Genomic DNA, 15,241 nt, shown 5'->3' with positions numbered 1-15,241 from the left:
GCTACATTAGGTTTTGGGGTTCTTCAACAGAATTACTTTTTTATTTTATTTTTTTTTTTAAATCATATTTATGATCAATTTAAAAGCAATGATAAGATAGAAGTTTGCACATCTCGCACTTATTTATCGATTATAGAAAGAACATCAACATAGTCAAATCTGGGAAATGAGCCGAGTGGGCGTTTGAGTCATGGTCAGTGTGTGTGTGTGTGTTTGTGTTGTTGACGTTTGAACCTCTCGTCAAACAGCCCGCAGAGGACCTTGTCCCCGATAAATATGCGGTGGCAGTGAGTGGAAGAGCTTCACACTCAGCGAGAAGGACCAAGAGCAGGACCCCAAAATGGCTTCATCACTGGTGGTGGCCCACATTGGGCTGCTGCTGCTTTTCTCCATGGCGTCCGCCGTAAGTCCAAAACAAAATTGTCGTTGCCTTTTTGTCAAACCAAAACAGCCGTTTTCATTTTAGCAAATCCGAGGAGACAACATCAGAAACGACAACAGCGTAGCGTGCCAGCCCAACGACGGCTTTGTGAGTACGCGGCCCGAGCTGCCCGCCGATTGTCCGACCGTCGTCACCGACGTGTGCCGTTTCAGGGCAAGTACTGTCCCACCACGTGCGGCGTGGCCGACTACATGCAAAAATACACGTCCAGTGCCCACGACAATCTGGACGCTCTGCAAAATGAGCTGGACACCATCACCAACCTGACGCAGGGAGTGCAACAACAGGTCATTTACATGAAAGACAGCATTCAAACGGTCCAGAAGAACATCAACCCTGGTAAGTTGCTCATCTTCAACTAGCAACGTGGTTAGCTAACAATTAAGCATTGTTGTCGCAGCACGAACGGTGCAAGATGAGTCAAAAGAAAATTGGCACAAATTCTTTATCCTCTGCAAAAAAAAATGGCATATTTTTTTTCTTTTCATTTCTGAACAAGTCATCCAAATATGAAAATCTAATATCGTGCTACAGTGTCATAATATCTACATGCAATTAATGCTCTTGAATGTCCATTGAGAACAATAGTGGGCCTAAAACGGAGCCCTGTATCTCCATATATCATATCGTATCGTTATCGCACAGGTCGGGAATTATATCTATTTGATACACTATTGTAGGATATTATGAGGATATGATTACATTGGACCGATCTTTTTTTTTTGAATGGAACGACGGGCCAGAGCAGGAATTAAAAGTCACGTCAAACTTGTCTTTGTAGACGTCTACTTCCAAAAGTCGTCCAATATGCTGGATGACGTAGTTCGCTTTGACAGGGTCATTATTGAACAAGAGCAGCAAATAAAGTAAGTTGAGTAAAGTTTACTTTTAGCTTTCTTTTGAAATACGATGAGAACATTTTTGAACTGCCACAGCGAACTGGATGATGCCGTCACCGCCAACGAGAGGCGAATGGCGGACTTGAAGATGCTCTCCATCCAGCTGCAGAAGACCTGCAGCGAGCCCTGCAAGGACAGCGTTGAGATTCAGCCCATCACGGGAACAGGTACCAACTTGACAAAAACGGTGCCCTGACTCGCCCACGCGCACACCAGATGACCTTTAGATTGTTTCCCAACATTTGTACCCTTTCAGTGTTTAGTCAGAGGCAGCAAAAATCAATATGTTACATAAGCGGAAGGTAAACAGATGGAATTTGGCGCCAACGTTCGGCTTGGAAGTAGCCACTCCATTTTATTTTTTTTACTTCATCAAGATCAGGTTCTCTTTTCTGGTTCTGACTGACTACATAATGTTGTTGTTTTTTTTTTTCCTTGATCAGATTGCCAGGATATCGCCAACAAAGGTGCCACCATCAGCGGTATTTACTACGTCAAGCCGGCCCAAGCCACCCAACAGTTTCTGGTCTACTGCGAGATCGACAGCTTTGGCCGCGGCTTCACCGTCATCCAGAGGGTTTGTAGCTTCTCAAAAGGAGGTTAGCGTTGATTCAAATCTGAGAACGGCTAAATGAGCTTTGTTTTTTTTTTGAATGGCATCTTTAGAGGCGGGATGGTAGCGTGAACTTCCACAAGGACTGGATCCAGTACAAGGAGGGCTTCGGCTACCTCTCCCCCGACGACAGCACCGAGTTCTGGCTCGGCAATGAGAAGATCCACCTGCTGTCCGTCAGCAGCAGCATCCCGATGGTGCTCAGGATAGAGCTGGTCGATTGGGACGGCAACAAAAGGTGCGGTCGCAAAGGTCAAAAAAATCTCTCGAGGTGAACGCCGACGTCCCTCGCAGGCACGCCGACTACGCCATGTTCCGGGTGGGGCCGGAGATCGACATGTACCGCCTGACCTACGGTTACTACTTTGGCGGCGACGCGGGTGACGCCTTCAACGGCTTTGACTTCGGCGACGACCCCAGCGACATGACCTACACGTCGCACAACGGAATGCAATTCAGCACCTTCGACAAGGACAACGACAAGTACGAAGGCAACTGCGCCCTGCAGGACGGCTCGGGTTGGTGGATGAACCGCTGCCACGCCGCCCATTTGAACGGAAAATTCTACCAGGGTGGGTTGATCAAGTAGTCACACTTCAAGTACTCTAGTAAAAGTTCTGATCCACTAAGTCAAAATAATACCGTAAGCTAACCGATTGTGAATTGGGTCCATTTTTTTTTTTTGGGACATCCTCCAGGTGGACGCTACACCGAAAAGGACGCCGGCGAGTTCGGCTATGACAACGGCATCATCTGGGTGACGTGGCACAACCGCTGGTACTCGTTGAAGGAGACCACCATGAAGATCATCCCCGTAACACGCATCGCGGCCGGTGGTGGACAGCAGGCGGGTGTCAAGCAGTTTGGAGTGGTTTGAAAAAATAGATACTTTATTAAGGAATGGTATTGTTGTTGTTTGTTATCGCTTGGAGCTCTGAATAAAGTTTTGTTTTTGCCAAGCGTACTTAAATCAGTAGCTTATCTCCAGGTGGGTGACACCCCCCCCCCCGGCCTCCCTTCTGCAGGGCACTGGTCCCTAAGCACAAGGAAACTCTCGCTAGTTCCGAGATTTCATTGTGTGGCCTGTACCAATGAAATTCTCGACTGCCCAGCCAAAGGCGCCCCCTGGTGTTGAAAAGCTTGATCTCAGTTGCAGGTCATAAATCTAGCTCACATTGTGCGAATATTATAAAGTGCATTATTTCGGTGTCTTTCGGGATTCTTTTCAACTGGCCAGTTTTTTTTTCTCATTCACAAATCACAAAAATGATACATTTGTTTGTTTAAAAAGAACTATTTGTACAAGCCTACTTGATCTACTAGCAAATTGTTTTTGAGGCATCTCTTCATTTGGTTAACTATTAAGTGGTAAACATCAGTTAGTACATAGAGTACACTAAACTTTGAACTTATGAAGGACAAATTAACTAGTGAATTCATTTTGTCATAAAAGTGCCTGATGAATTGATCAATTTACAAATAAAAGTAATCAATATTTTTGTCATTTTTAAATTTATTCTGGAGGCCCCTTTTTGCCCAAAATGTCAGCAGGTAGTAGGTCCAAAACCTCTGCTCCGAAAATGTAAGATTTGATGTGCGTTTTTAATTTTTATTTTTTTTATTTTTTAACAAATAGACTTGATAGATGATGCTCTCACAATAGAATAAACAGTCATGGTAGACATCTGATTTTAATCCCACAAAGAAACCCGGCCGGAGATATTTTTGTGTATATGAATATGAATATTTGTATGTTCTCCTTTGTAGTAAATATAGAGTCGGTTTTCCTCCATCTGTCCGCTGCCGCACAGACGACACACCCCTGCAAGCTGCACTCGCTCACGCGCACGCGCACGCGCACCTACACAGACCGCTGCGTCAGGTTAGCATGCAGCAGTAGCGACCAAACAGGAAGTGAGAAAAAATCCGCCAGCGTGTGTCGCGGGCGGGGCCAAATTACCATTCAAAACACGTCACGTCTTTAATTTTGAACGCATACACCGGACGTGCTCATCTCTCCTGCTTTGTAGCTTGACACTGATTTACTCAGGTACGCATCCCTGCCGAAGGCAAAGGGAGAGAAAAGACGAAGAACCACCCACCATTCATCCGTCCATCCATCCAGCGAGCCCAGAATCCTTGTTTTTTTTTATCCCACGACGGCCATGAAGGCGCTCCTGTTACTGGTGCTGGCGGGCGCGACGTCGCGCGCGTTGTCGGCGGACGGCGAGATCTCCTTCGAGTATCACCGCTACGATGAGCTGCGCAAGGCTTTGGTGTCCGTGTGGTTGCAATGTCCCACCATCGCGCGCATCTACACCATCGGCGAGAGCTTCGAAGGCCGCGAGATGCTCGTCCTCGAGATGTCCGACAACCCTGGCACGCACGAAGCGGGTTAGTCCGTTTTGGTTCATCTGGACATTTGGAAATGAAAGGTGGTTTGAGCTGCATTTATTTTCGGTGGGATCGGAGTGGCTCGTTCTGCAGGTGTTGATGAGATCGGTAGCCGTGCGTAAAAGCGCATTTCTCTATCGTCACCCCCCCCCCCCCCCCCCCCCAAAAAAAAAATGTTCAGACGCCATTTTGCAGCTCGATGCCGATCCGCGGTGTGGTGATTGTGAGTTGAAAGCTGCTACGCCATTGTGAAGCCGAGCAGGTGCAGCGTTTCATGTCAAGAACCACAAACAATTGCTTGACGCCAAACAGAAGCATCATTCGCCAAATGACGTCATAATGATGACTTGCAACGATGCTTCCGTTGACTATGCATTATTATTCAGTGCGTGATTAATTCGATCTATTTTTTGAATGCTCATCATTGAGCTTTTACTTACCAGTTTCAGTTTTATAATGAACAAAAACTCAACTTGACAGTTGTGCACTTTTGTTAGTTTTTCACAAATGAACCCTAAATTCAGAGTAAGTGCTTTGTGCTTCCCTTTGGCCTTCTCTATTGTAGATTGACTTTTATCAGAACTAATTGAAAGGTCTTTCTTTAAAATGAGCTGTCATTGGTATCGTACAAATGTTATGTATCAGACGTATTAGTGGTATCGATTACTTGGTATCGGAGTACTCGAGCGTCGAGCTTGTCGCTATGCAGATCAGATCATATTTATCGTATTGAAACACGATCTAGTTTTCCGTGTTAAACGTTTATGGAGCTTTCTATTGCTAACAGATGTCTCGCCGCCAACCTGGCTATGACCAAAACAGTGCAGCAATGTTTTTATAGCTCCCCTCAAGGTGCCTGGCTAAGGCGGGGCGGAAATAGCGGTCACCGTGGCAACAGATCGGCTTAGCGTGCTGAGCCGACCGCCGGCTTGTCGTTGGCTCGTGCACGGGCCGTAGAGTAGAGCCGCCCCCGCCTTCAGCCCCTCCCATCCGATCCTCCATCATCGCCCACCCGATTCTGCATCTGTTCGGAAGCTGCCATCTGTCAAAGGGTTCTACTGTGTGTTTCCGCTGGTCACCTGACAACCCAGTCTACCCTTTCACGGTTGCCACGGCAACTGCGGGCGCCCGCCCTTCCCCTCCACCCCCCCCCATCCCCTCCCCGATGATGTCACGATGCCGCCGCCGCAGAAACCGTAATGACAAGCTGCCGTGGACAAAATGACACGTCAGTGAAAAGCTAACTCACCTGATACCAGATATTAGACACATCCTGGACATTATGTAGCATGTCACAAATCATTTTTCTATGCTGCTGTTCTGTATAAATTGGCAAAGAAGGTGTGGAAAAAAATGATTCAGTAAATTTGTTTTTTTTCCATCTTTTCTCCATGTTGCTGTTTTGTACAAGCTGTTTTTGTTGTTTTTAACTTTTTACACTGGTTAACTTTATTTGAGGTCTGACTTTCAATGGTCTGCCATTTGGGTTGTGTAGACTTGATATATTTACTCTGTTTGAGGGGCCCCACCGGAAACCATTCATGCCACACGAGGAACATAAAGAGTTAATTGCAGCCTTGAAATCATTAGTCAGAATGGGAGCCAGATTCAAAAATAACCTGAACACCAGATGTGTGTTAGTCAGCCGAGAAGCCGCCGGGAGTTCCTTACTTAATAGTTGCCAAGACGTTTGAGTAACAGCTTGTGTGTGTGCGCGGCCAGGCGAGCCGGAGTTCAAGTACATCGCCAACATGCACGGCAACGAGGCGGTGGGCCGGGAGCTTTTGGTCTACCTGGCTCAGTACCTCTGCAACCAGTACCAGCAGGGCAACCAGAGCATCATAGACCTGATCCACAATACGCGCATCCACCTCATGCCCTCCATGAACCCGGACGGATTTGAGAAAGCCGCCTCTCAGGTGAGCTCGGCCGGGCCGACGATGCCTTCGAGAGAGCCCGGCGCTTTTAAGTCACCGTGCCGGTTTTTTGCGTTCAGTCCGGGGAGATGAAGGACTGGTTCGTGGGCCGTACCAACGCTCAGGGGGTGGACCTCAACCGCAACTTCCCCGACCTGGATAGAATCGTCTACGTCAATGAGCGAGAAGGTGGAGCCAACAACCATCTGTTGCAAAACATGAAGAAGTCTGTGGATGAAAACACCAAGGTGAGTCAAGGACGCTCCCAAACCGATTAATTGTCGATTCATTCGGACAAGGATAAATAATACGTTGTACACAACTGCGAGTCAGTGTTGCGTTGTCTCGATTTGTAGCTGGCTCCCGAGACCAAGGCAGTGATCCGCTGGATCATGGACATCCCCTTCGTCCTCTCTGCTAACCTGCACGGCGGGGATGTGGTGGCCAACTACCCCTACGATGAAACCCGCAGCGGTAAAATCACATTCGTACGACTCTAACGTGAACCGAAACTAACAATTTGTTTGGCACGGAAGGCTCGGCTCACGAGTACAGCGCCAGCCCCGACGACGCCATCTTCAAGTCGCTGGCCAAGGCCTACTCCAGCTACAACCCCGTCATGTCCGACCCGCAGCGGGCGCCCTGTCGCAAGAACGACGACGACTCCAGCTTCAAGGACGGCATCACCAACGGAGGAGCCTGGTACAGCGTTCCCGGGGGTAAGAAACCGGATCGGGACTCAGAATTCCAACTACGGCCTGGCGAATGCCAATAACAGCTGTTAGCATTTAGCTACTGCTAAATACGCTAACAAGCTGCTGGTGGTATTGCAGGAATGCAGGACTTCAACTACCTGAGCAGCAACTGCTTCGAGATCACGCTGGAGCTGAGCTGCGACAAATTCCCGGCCGAGGACGTGCTCAAGAGCTACTGGGAGCAGAACCGCAACTCGCTGGTCAGCTACATCGAGCAGGTGGGCGGACAGACGCAAAATCGCTTCGGACGTGAGCGGAATGATGTTGACGTGGTTCTGTGTTGTTCAGGTTCATCGTGGCGTTAAGGGCTTTGTGCGAGACCTGCAGGGCAACGCCATTAGCAACGCCACCATCTCTGTGGAGGGCATCGAGCATGACATCACCACAGGTGGAAATGCAGACTCATATCAAAAAATGGACAACATACATAGCAAGGGCAGCTGCTTTCAAATGGACACAATTGTTTCTTCCAGCCAAAGATGGCGACTATTGGCGTCTGCTAACTCCCGGCAACTACAAAGTGGCGGCCTCGGCTCCGGGATACTTGAGCGTCATCAAGAAGGTGGCCGTTCCGCACAGCCCCGCCACCAGGGTACGAACAAAAGCAAATGCATTCAAAAAAACAAAATCGTGTTCTATGTATGCTAATAATAATATGGTATATATACCCAGTGCTTCTTTGAGTAAGTATTTTTTTACCTCGAGCACAACATCACGGACGTTCAACATCCAAAGAAAAAAAAAATAAACTCGAGAAACGCATGCTTCAAATACCACTAGGTGGCACTGCAAGACAGCGACGTCCCACCCACAAACACACAAAGACGGACCATCACTGTTTATTTTCTCAATGGCGTTTGTGTTTCTGTGAAGGTGGACTTTGAGCTGGAGTCTCTGATGGAGCGCAAGGAGGAGGAGAGGGAGGAGCTGATGGATTGGTGGAAGATGATGTCCGAGACGCTCAACTTCTAAACGGACTCGCCCGGACGACGTCCTGCTCCCATCAGTCCTTTTCTTTCTTTTCTCTTCTTCCTTTATGTTTGAATAAGCTCCACACACACACAAAAGAGAAGGAACTTTGTTTCGTTTGCTGTCATTTTGTTGTTTATCGTGATGAGTGGTAACCACGGCAACCATCCTAATAATGAATGAGAGCTGAAGACACAAACGCACAAATCAATAAGGACTGATGATTTTAAAAAAAAAGAAAATCATCAATGATTACAGCACAGCTTGGCTTTGAGCACAGAATGACTTATGAATATTAATGTTTATCTATGAAAATATATTCAACTGTATTTATTAAATAATAGCGAGAAATTATCGTGCGTGTTTTTGTAACGTCGAAAAAGCAAACCCAAAGCCATTCCTTCGTAAGGTGCAACACCCAAAAAGGAACCGTGAAAGCTTTTCTTCATTTCATTTGAATGCGCGAGGCAAAATATGAACTCGTACATGTCATGTATGGAAGATTTGATGAATGTATAGCTGTTGGAATTTGACCATATATAAGAATGAAACTGATTCAACAAATAATAAAAGTCCCTGTTTATGTTGGCTGAGTGTACAATGTGTATTTTTGCGTCATCATATTGTATTGTGAGTGAACGATACGTTCAAAAGACCGAATCTTTTCAGTGAACGAGAGTGAACGAATCACTTCCTAAAGTGATTCGTTCTTTTTTCAGTTCATATGACTTCAACCAGTAGGTTGCATGTAGTCGGCCACGCGTCACAGATCCAACAGCCAATCAGAAAGTGGGGGTGGGGGTGAGGGCGGGTGTGGCACTTTTCACTTTCCCTTAAACTTTTTCCCTAATGAAGTGATTAGGTACACCTGTGTCCGTGTGACGTCACAGATCAACCAGCCAATCAGAAAGTGGGGGGTTGTTTGGGTGTGGCACTTTTCACTTTCATTTAAATTTTGACCATGAATTTTCCCTAATGAAGTGGCCTGTGATTAGGCACACCTAAAAATGGCGGTGTACCTAATGGAGTGTCCGTGTGACGTCACAGATCCAACAGCCAATCAGAAAGTGGGGGTGGGGGTGAGGGCGGGTGTGGCACTTTTCACTTTCACTTAAACTTTTTCCCTAATGAAGTGATTAGGTACACCTGTGTCCGTGTGACGTCACAGATCAACCAGCCAATCAGAAAGTGGGGGGTTGTTTGGGTGTGGCACTTTTCACTTTCATTTAAATTTTGACCATGATTTTTCCCTAATGAAGTGGCCTGTGATTAGGCACACCTAAAAATGGCGGTGTACCTAATGGAGTGTCCGTGTGACGTCACAGATCCAACAGCCAATCAGAAAGTGGGGGTGGGGGTGAGGGCGGGTGTGGCACTTTTCACTTTCACTTAAACTTTTTCCCTAATGAAGTGATTAGGTACACCTGTGTCCGTGTGACGTCACAGATCAACCAGCCAATCAGAAAGTGGGGGGTTGTTTGGGTGTGGCACTTTTCACTTTCATATAAATTTTGACCATGATTTTTCCCTAATGAAGTGGCCTGTGATTAGGCACACCTAAAAATGGCGGTGTACCTAATGGAGTGTCCGTGTGACGTCACAGATCCAACAGCCAATCAGAAAGTGGGGGTGGGGGTGAGGGCGGGTGTGGCACTTTTCACTTTCACTTAAACTTTTTCCCTAATGAAGTGATTAGGTACACCTGTGTCCGTGTGACGTCACAGATCAACCAGCCAATCAAAAAGTGGGGGGTTGTTTGGGTGTGGCACTTTTCACTTTCATTTAAATTTTGACCATGATTTTTCCCTAATGAAGTGGCCTGTGATTAGGCACACCTAAAAATGGCGGTGTACCTAATGGAGTGTCCGTGTGACGTCACAGATCCAACAGCCAATCAGAAAGTGGGGGTGAGGGCGGGTGTGGCACTTTTCACTTTCACTTAAACTTTTTCCCTAATGAAGTGATTAGGTACACCTGTGTCCGTGTGACGTCACAGATCAACCAGCCAATCAGAAAGTGGGGGGTTGTTTGGGTGTGGCACTTTTCACTTTCATTTAAATTTTGACCATGAATTTTCCCTAATGAAGTGGCCTGTGATTAGGCACACCTAAAAATGGCGGTGTACCTAATGGAGTGTCCGTGTGACGTCACAGATCCAACAGCCAATCAGAAAGTGGGGGTGGGGGTGAGGGCGGGTGTGGCACTTTTCACTTTCACTTAAACTTTTTCCCTAATGAAGTGATTAGGTACACCTGTGTCCGTGTGACGTCACAGATCAACCAGCCAATCAGAAAGTGGGGGGTTGTTTGGGTGTGGCACTTTTCACTTTCATATAAATTTTGACCATGATTTTTCCCTAATGAAGTGGCCTGTGATTAGGCACACCTAAAAATGGCGGTGTACCTAATGGAGTGTCCGTGTGACGTCACAGATCCAACAGCCAATCAGAAAGTGGGGGTGGGGGTGAGGGCGGGTGTGGCACTTTTCACTTTCACTTAAACTTTTTCCCTAATGAAGTGATTAGGTACACCTGTGTCCGTGTGACGTCACAGATCAACCAGCCAATCAGAAAGTGGGGGGTTGTTTGGGTGTGGCACTTTTCACTTTCATTTAAATTTTGACCATGATTTTTCCCTAATGAAGTGGCCTGTGATTAGGCACACCTAAAAATGGCGGTGTACCTAATGGAGTGTCCGTGTGACGTCACAGATCCAACAGCCAATCAGAAAGTGGGGGTGGGGGTGAGGGCGGGTGTGGCACTTTTCACTTTCACTTAAACTTTTTCCCTAATGAAGTGATTAGGTACACCTGTGTCCGTGTGACGTCACAGATCAACCAGCCAATCAGAAAGTGGGGGGTTGTTTGGGTGTGGCACTTTTCACTTTCATTTAAATTTTGACCATGATTTTTCCCTAATGAAGTGGCCTGTGATTAGGCACACCTAAAAATGGCGGTGTACCTAATGGAGTGTCCGTGTGACGTCACAGATCCAACAGCCAATCAGAAAGTGGGGGTGAGGGCGGGTGTGGCACTTTTCACTTTCATTTAAACTTTCACCATAATTTTTCCCTAATGAAGTGGCCTGTTATTAGGTACACTTAAAAATGGCGGTGTACCTAATGGAGTGTCCGTGTGACGTCACAGATCAAACATCCAATCAGAAAGTGTAACTTCGTGTAACCACTGCTCTTTTTATTGCCTGCTCTGTCCTGTGTTGTGCGTATGTTGAACGATTCGTTTGAACGAATCTTTTGGTCGAACTGATTCTGATTCTGTAACCTTTGATTTTGATTCGGTTCACTTAAAAGAACGGTAATGCACATCACTACCTGAAATGAGTTTATCGATCATTTAAGATGAAATCATGAAAAATAAGAAGACAAAACTGCATCTTAACATGTTAATACCATTTAATTATCCCAAAAAAAGTGAATACAAGATCGAATTTTAATATTTACAAAACCAAAGGTGAAAAAAACGAATATTGCACATGCACACAACAAAGTGGTTATTAGCAAAATCATTATTTATAAAGTAGAAAATAAATATGGGAGAGCAAATATGAAAAATGGAATCAAGAAATGAAAATGTTTGCTTCTGTCTGTCATGCACAAGTGTGAAAAAAAATTAACAAAGCTGAGAACATAGCCAGCTAGCTCTCATGTTTGGCTTGAGAAAAATTCAGGAGTACAAAAATAACAAACATCATTTGCATTTTTTCCCCACAATCATTTCATCTATGGAAATATTTGCTAAGTGTGATTTTATTCATTAAGTGAACTTTCAGAAAGTTGTACAAGCTTAACTGGCAGTGGATTTTTTTTTTAGCATTGCAACTTGCGTATACTCCGCGAAATCCTCTTGAAGTCGCGGCGGCCCTTCTGCCAGCGTTTGAGCGAGGTGACCACCAGGCGTCCGTCGTCCATCCTCTGTCCCACCACCAGGTAGGCGGCGTTGATGTCGTTGATCTCGTCGCAGACGCAGCGCAGCCCGTCTTTGAGCCACAGCGCCGTCTTGCGCAAGTCGCGCTCGCTGACGCCGTGCAACTTGTAGATGGTCTTGCTCTTGTTCTCCGGCACGATCCGCGTGTCGCCGTCCATGTACGAGATCTCCTTCACTTTGATTTTCAGAGCTCAAAGACAGAAAAAGGACATTGTTACAATCCAAACAGACCAGATATTTATGATAAAATATAAAGACCGGTTGAATGTAGAGCTGAGAACATTAAGTCATCGATTATCAATTGAATCCTACTTGAATAATCCATTAATCGTTTGGAGGCATTTTTTTCCACCTGAGATTTGTCTAACGTCAACCTTTCAAATGTAATTGTTCCTTCATTTTTGCTCGTTGCCAATACAAAAAATAAAAAATCGTCGGAGCTTGGCACGTTTGGAAAAACGTAGAAGATTTTTCAAACAGAAATTTCAATGGTGATCATCTTACCAAAATCGTTTTTGCACAAGCTGTCCACTATTTCGTTGTCATTTTCATCGGTTTCCTTGCAGGCGTCACACACTCTGGGTACTGAAACACAAAAACACAACGACACTTTTGTAACCTCATGAATGTGTTGTGTTTGGAGGACGAGTGACGTCACTCGCACCTTCTCCGGCGTCAGGCACGGCGTTGCGGACGTCGGTGGGCGGGATGCACAAGTGCTCGCCGTCGTCGGCTGGGAAGGCGCGGCAATCGAGCATGGGGGGCCACGGGAAGCCGAAAGCGGCCATGACGGGCGCGCAGCCGCGCTCCACGCCCTCGCACAGCGAGCGGCACGGCCGGACGGCCTCGTCCAGGTCGGGCAGGCAGACGGGCGCAAAGAGCGAGCAGAGGAATTTGCGGGTGTCCGGGTGGCAGCGCTTGTGCACCAGCGGGATCCACGAGGACGCCTGCTGCACCGCCTCGCTCATGCTCTCGTGGCCCAGCAGGTTGGGCAGACGCATGTCGCTGTACTCCATGTCCCGGCATAGCTGCAGCGAAGCTGGGATGGCTTTGCACTGGCTGCGCTTGTACGGGCGCTCCTCCGACTCCTCGCGCGGGGCGCCAGACTCGTACGGGCCAGAAGACGCCCAAGCCGACGACGTCAGCAGCAGCAGGGTCCACGCCGCAGACAAATCCACTGCCGGCGTCATCTTGTGCGCGCAAGACTGCAAGTGGGGGTCTCTGTCGGAGACTTTTCTTCAGTCAACGCTCTGGGAGGAGTCCCAGACGTGTCCTTGGGGCGGGGGCGACGTTGATAAGGATTGAAAAAAAAAAGAAAAAGAAAAAGAGAGAGAGACCTTGTCAAAGTCTGACATGAATTCTGCCCAAATAAAGACTTGATTCAACTTTTTTGAAAACAGTTTGCGCCCGCTATTTCTTTCTGTTGTTGTAATTCCGAATATAATTTCTTACTTGACCACTAGACGGCGACATACCACATGTGTGACTTTTCTCTTGTCACATTATGATTTGTGTCTGGAAAATATAACTTGCAACTTTATCTCCTAAAGTTTGACGTTTTTTTGGTGCCATTTGACTTGCACGTGTACAGTTACGTAAACATCTAGTGAGTGGGTGACGGCTAAATTGAGCATAAGTCTTATTTTTGTCCCAGTGTCGTTTCCCAGCCTTCTTTGTGGAAATCATAACAAAAGTGGCTTGACGCGTTTGCTTCATTGCAGCCAAATCAGCCGTGTCGGCAGGTCATCTGTCTGTCCAGGGCGCTTTTCAAATAGGCAGGAAACGTCAACCCGGGGCGTTTAGGTCTGCTCAATGGAGCGTTCATTTTCCATCATTAGGAGGATTGTGGTGCACCTCAGCGCAACCGGGGGGGTGGGGATGGGTTGGGGCAGTGAGGGCTAAAGGTAACCCGATGCGGACTGCACACTTCTGCTTCTTCTCAGACGCCAACTCTTTGCTTCCTCTTCAAAAAAAAAAAAACATCAACAACCTCGCAACAGCCTTTTGTGTGACGTTTGTCAAGAAAAACCTTGGTTATTTATTTCTTTATTTTTCATTGAAAAGTACACAAAGTGGACAGTTGCTGATTAGTGTATCAAATTCACGCTTTTGTGCGTCACATCAAAAAAGCTCAACATGGGGTCCTAATTGGGTCCCACTTAATACCTCCTAATTTTGCCTGTCCAAAAACAGAACAGCATGGCTTTGTTGTTATTCTTGCTACATGGCCAAGGCCTGAGACATTTTTAGACTGGAGGTGGTTTAGAGCCAGGGCCACACAACAGGGGTCTTGGGGGGGGGGGGGGCTAATCCTTCTTCTATGATGTGTGTGTGTGTTGTCCAAAGACCCCATCCATCAATGAAGGGGGGGGGGGGGTCACCTGCCCTCCTGTTTCCAGCCCCAAAACAACCCCGGCTGCTTTTCCGAGAGGGTTCAGAGGTCACCTGACTTGGTCGTCACAGACACTCGAGGTGACATTCACACTTGAGGCCTCGATCGCATGACAGCAGCTATTAATCAATACCTTTATTTTGAATGCTATGGAAAAATAGCACATTAATATTTGTTTGTTTGAATTTAAAGGATCATTGCAATAATTAAAAAAAAAAAAATTGCATGCAATAGAGTTAATAATAATATGATTGGAGGAAATAAATTGGAGACCATCTGTTTTGTATCATGTGGTGGCAGCAGCAGCAGGCAAAAAAATAACAACAAAACACACACACACACACACACACGAGTGATTTGATTGAATCCAAATGTGACGCTTGAGGCTGCTTCGTGTATCCAACTTTGACCTTCTCTCGCATGCCCGCCGCCAACTTAAACCCCTCCCCCGCCTCCCAACCACCGCCTTTGGCCCAGAGGAGCTAAAAACATGCTCTTAGGTTATATTGCAACAGCTAAAATTTCAAACTAAATATTACTGTAACCATGACTGGCTTTAAACTGTGAAAAAAAAAAAAAAAAAGAATCAGACAAGACAACCTAATCTTAACGTGTCAATCTGAAAGTCTTCAAATGTAATGTTTTACTAAATACTAAGCAAAAATCGTAAGCCTTTTCAACATTTTTTTGTTTTTGGTGCGGGAACACAAAAGCCGTTCCGAGGTTGGAACATGAGCTGCTCTAAAAGGCACTTTTCTAATGACAAGCCAACTTCTCCAGGCACGCTCCATATGGTTTACATAAGAGACGAGGTAAGCACTTGTGTGATGAATTACCTCCACCGAGGAGGTCAGGCGTGCTTTTTGTTTGCTTATTTGCGTGTGTCCAATCAAACAGTGGAGGAAGAGGAGTTTGCGTG

General features: G+C 46.5%; 3 protein-coding genes across 4 annotated transcripts; 2 read left to right on the top strand and 1 right to left on the bottom strand.

Moving 5' to 3' along the window:
• The first annotated feature begins 250 nt into the window (after window positions 1-250).
• On the top strand, window positions 251-2,918 carry fgg (fibrinogen gamma chain). The gene is made up of 9 exons (XM_085911665.1): window positions 251-403; window positions 467-529; window positions 595-781; window positions 1,224-1,308; window positions 1,378-1,508; window positions 1,785-1,918; window positions 2,008-2,192; window positions 2,249-2,526; window positions 2,653-2,918. The coding sequence occupies exons 1-9, from the start codon at window positions 341-343 to the stop codon at window positions 2,829-2,831; spliced, it is 1,305 nt and encodes a 434-aa protein (XP_085767791.1). The 5' UTR covers window positions 251-340; the 3' UTR covers window positions 2,832-2,918.
• A 963-nt stretch (window positions 2,919-3,881) lies between these two features.
• On the top strand, window positions 3,882-8,576 carry cpe (carboxypeptidase E). 2 transcript variants are annotated; one of them, XM_085911950.1, is made up of 9 exons: window positions 3,882-4,348; window positions 6,071-6,267; window positions 6,345-6,512; window positions 6,621-6,738; window positions 6,801-6,983; window positions 7,098-7,237; window positions 7,308-7,407; window positions 7,493-7,611; window positions 7,893-8,576. In XM_085911950.1, exons 1-9 carry the CDS (start codon window positions 4,120-4,122, stop codon window positions 7,989-7,991), a joined length of 1,353 nt encoding a protein of 450 aa, XP_085768076.1. In that variant the 5' UTR covers window positions 3,882-4,119; the 3' UTR covers window positions 7,992-8,576. The 2 variants fall into 2 exon arrangements, with proteins under 2 accessions (XP_085768076.1, XP_085768077.1); XM_085911951.1 differs by lacking the exon at window positions 3,882-4,348 and adding an exon at window positions 4,588-4,873.
• Window positions 8,577-11,734: 3,158 nt separating this feature from the next.
• On the bottom strand, window positions 11,735-13,120 carry sfrp2 (secreted frizzled-related protein 2). The gene is made up of 3 exons (XM_085912474.1): window positions 12,595-13,120; window positions 12,435-12,515; window positions 11,735-12,120 (listed from the first exon to the last, which is right to left on the bottom strand). The coding sequence occupies exons 1-3, from the start codon at window positions 13,118-13,120 to the stop codon at window positions 11,813-11,815; spliced, it is 915 nt and encodes a 304-aa protein (XP_085768600.1). The 3' UTR covers window positions 11,735-11,812.
• Between the last annotated feature and the right edge of the window lie 2,121 nt (window positions 13,121-15,241).

The sequence above is a fragment of the Syngnathus leptorhynchus genome, chromosome 5 (assembly GCF_054491065.1).
Source record: "Syngnathus leptorhynchus isolate UIUO chromosome 5, UIUO_Slep, whole genome shotgun sequence".
In the NCBI taxonomy this organism is placed as follows: domain Eukaryota; kingdom Metazoa; phylum Chordata; class Actinopteri; order Syngnathiformes; family Syngnathidae; genus Syngnathus; species Syngnathus leptorhynchus.
This window is presented reverse-complemented; position numbering and strand designations above follow the sequence as displayed.

Excerpts from the sequence above, each read along its gene's own strand:
- fgg (XM_085911665.1), top strand. The coding sequence starts at position 341 with ATGGCTTCATCACTGGTGGTGGCCCACATTGGGCTGCTGCTGCTTTTC. Across the intron at positions 1,919-2,007 it reads GCTTCACCGTCATCCAGAGG|AGGCGGGATGGTAGCGTGAA; the intron begins GTTTGTAGCTTC and ends TGGCATCTTTAG. Across the intron at positions 2,527-2,652 it reads GAACGGAAAATTCTACCAGG|GTGGACGCTACACCGAAAAG; the intron begins GTGGGTTGATCA and ends GACATCCTCCAG.
- cpe (XM_085911950.1), top strand. The coding sequence starts at position 4,120 with ATGAAGGCGCTCCTGTTACTGGTGCTGGCGGGCGCGACGTCGCGCGCG. Across the intron at positions 4,349-6,070 it reads CCCTGGCACGCACGAAGCGG|GCGAGCCGGAGTTCAAGTAC; the intron begins GTTAGTCCGTTT and ends GTGCGCGGCCAG. Across the intron at positions 7,408-7,492 it reads CGAGCATGACATCACCACAG|CCAAAGATGGCGACTATTGG; the intron begins GTGGAAATGCAG and ends TGTTTCTTCCAG.
- sfrp2 (XM_085912474.1), bottom strand. The coding sequence starts at position 13,120 with ATGACGCCGGCAGTGGATTTGTCTGCGGCGTGGACCCTGCTGCTGCTG. Across the intron at positions 12,516-12,594 it reads CGTGCCTGACGCCGGAGAAG|TACCCAGAGTGTGTGACGCC; the intron begins GTGCGAGTGACG and ends TTTGTGTTTCAG. Across the intron at positions 12,121-12,434 it reads CTTGTGCAAAAACGATTTTG|CTCTGAAAATCAAAGTGAAG; the intron begins GTAAGATGATCA and ends TCTGTCTTTGAG.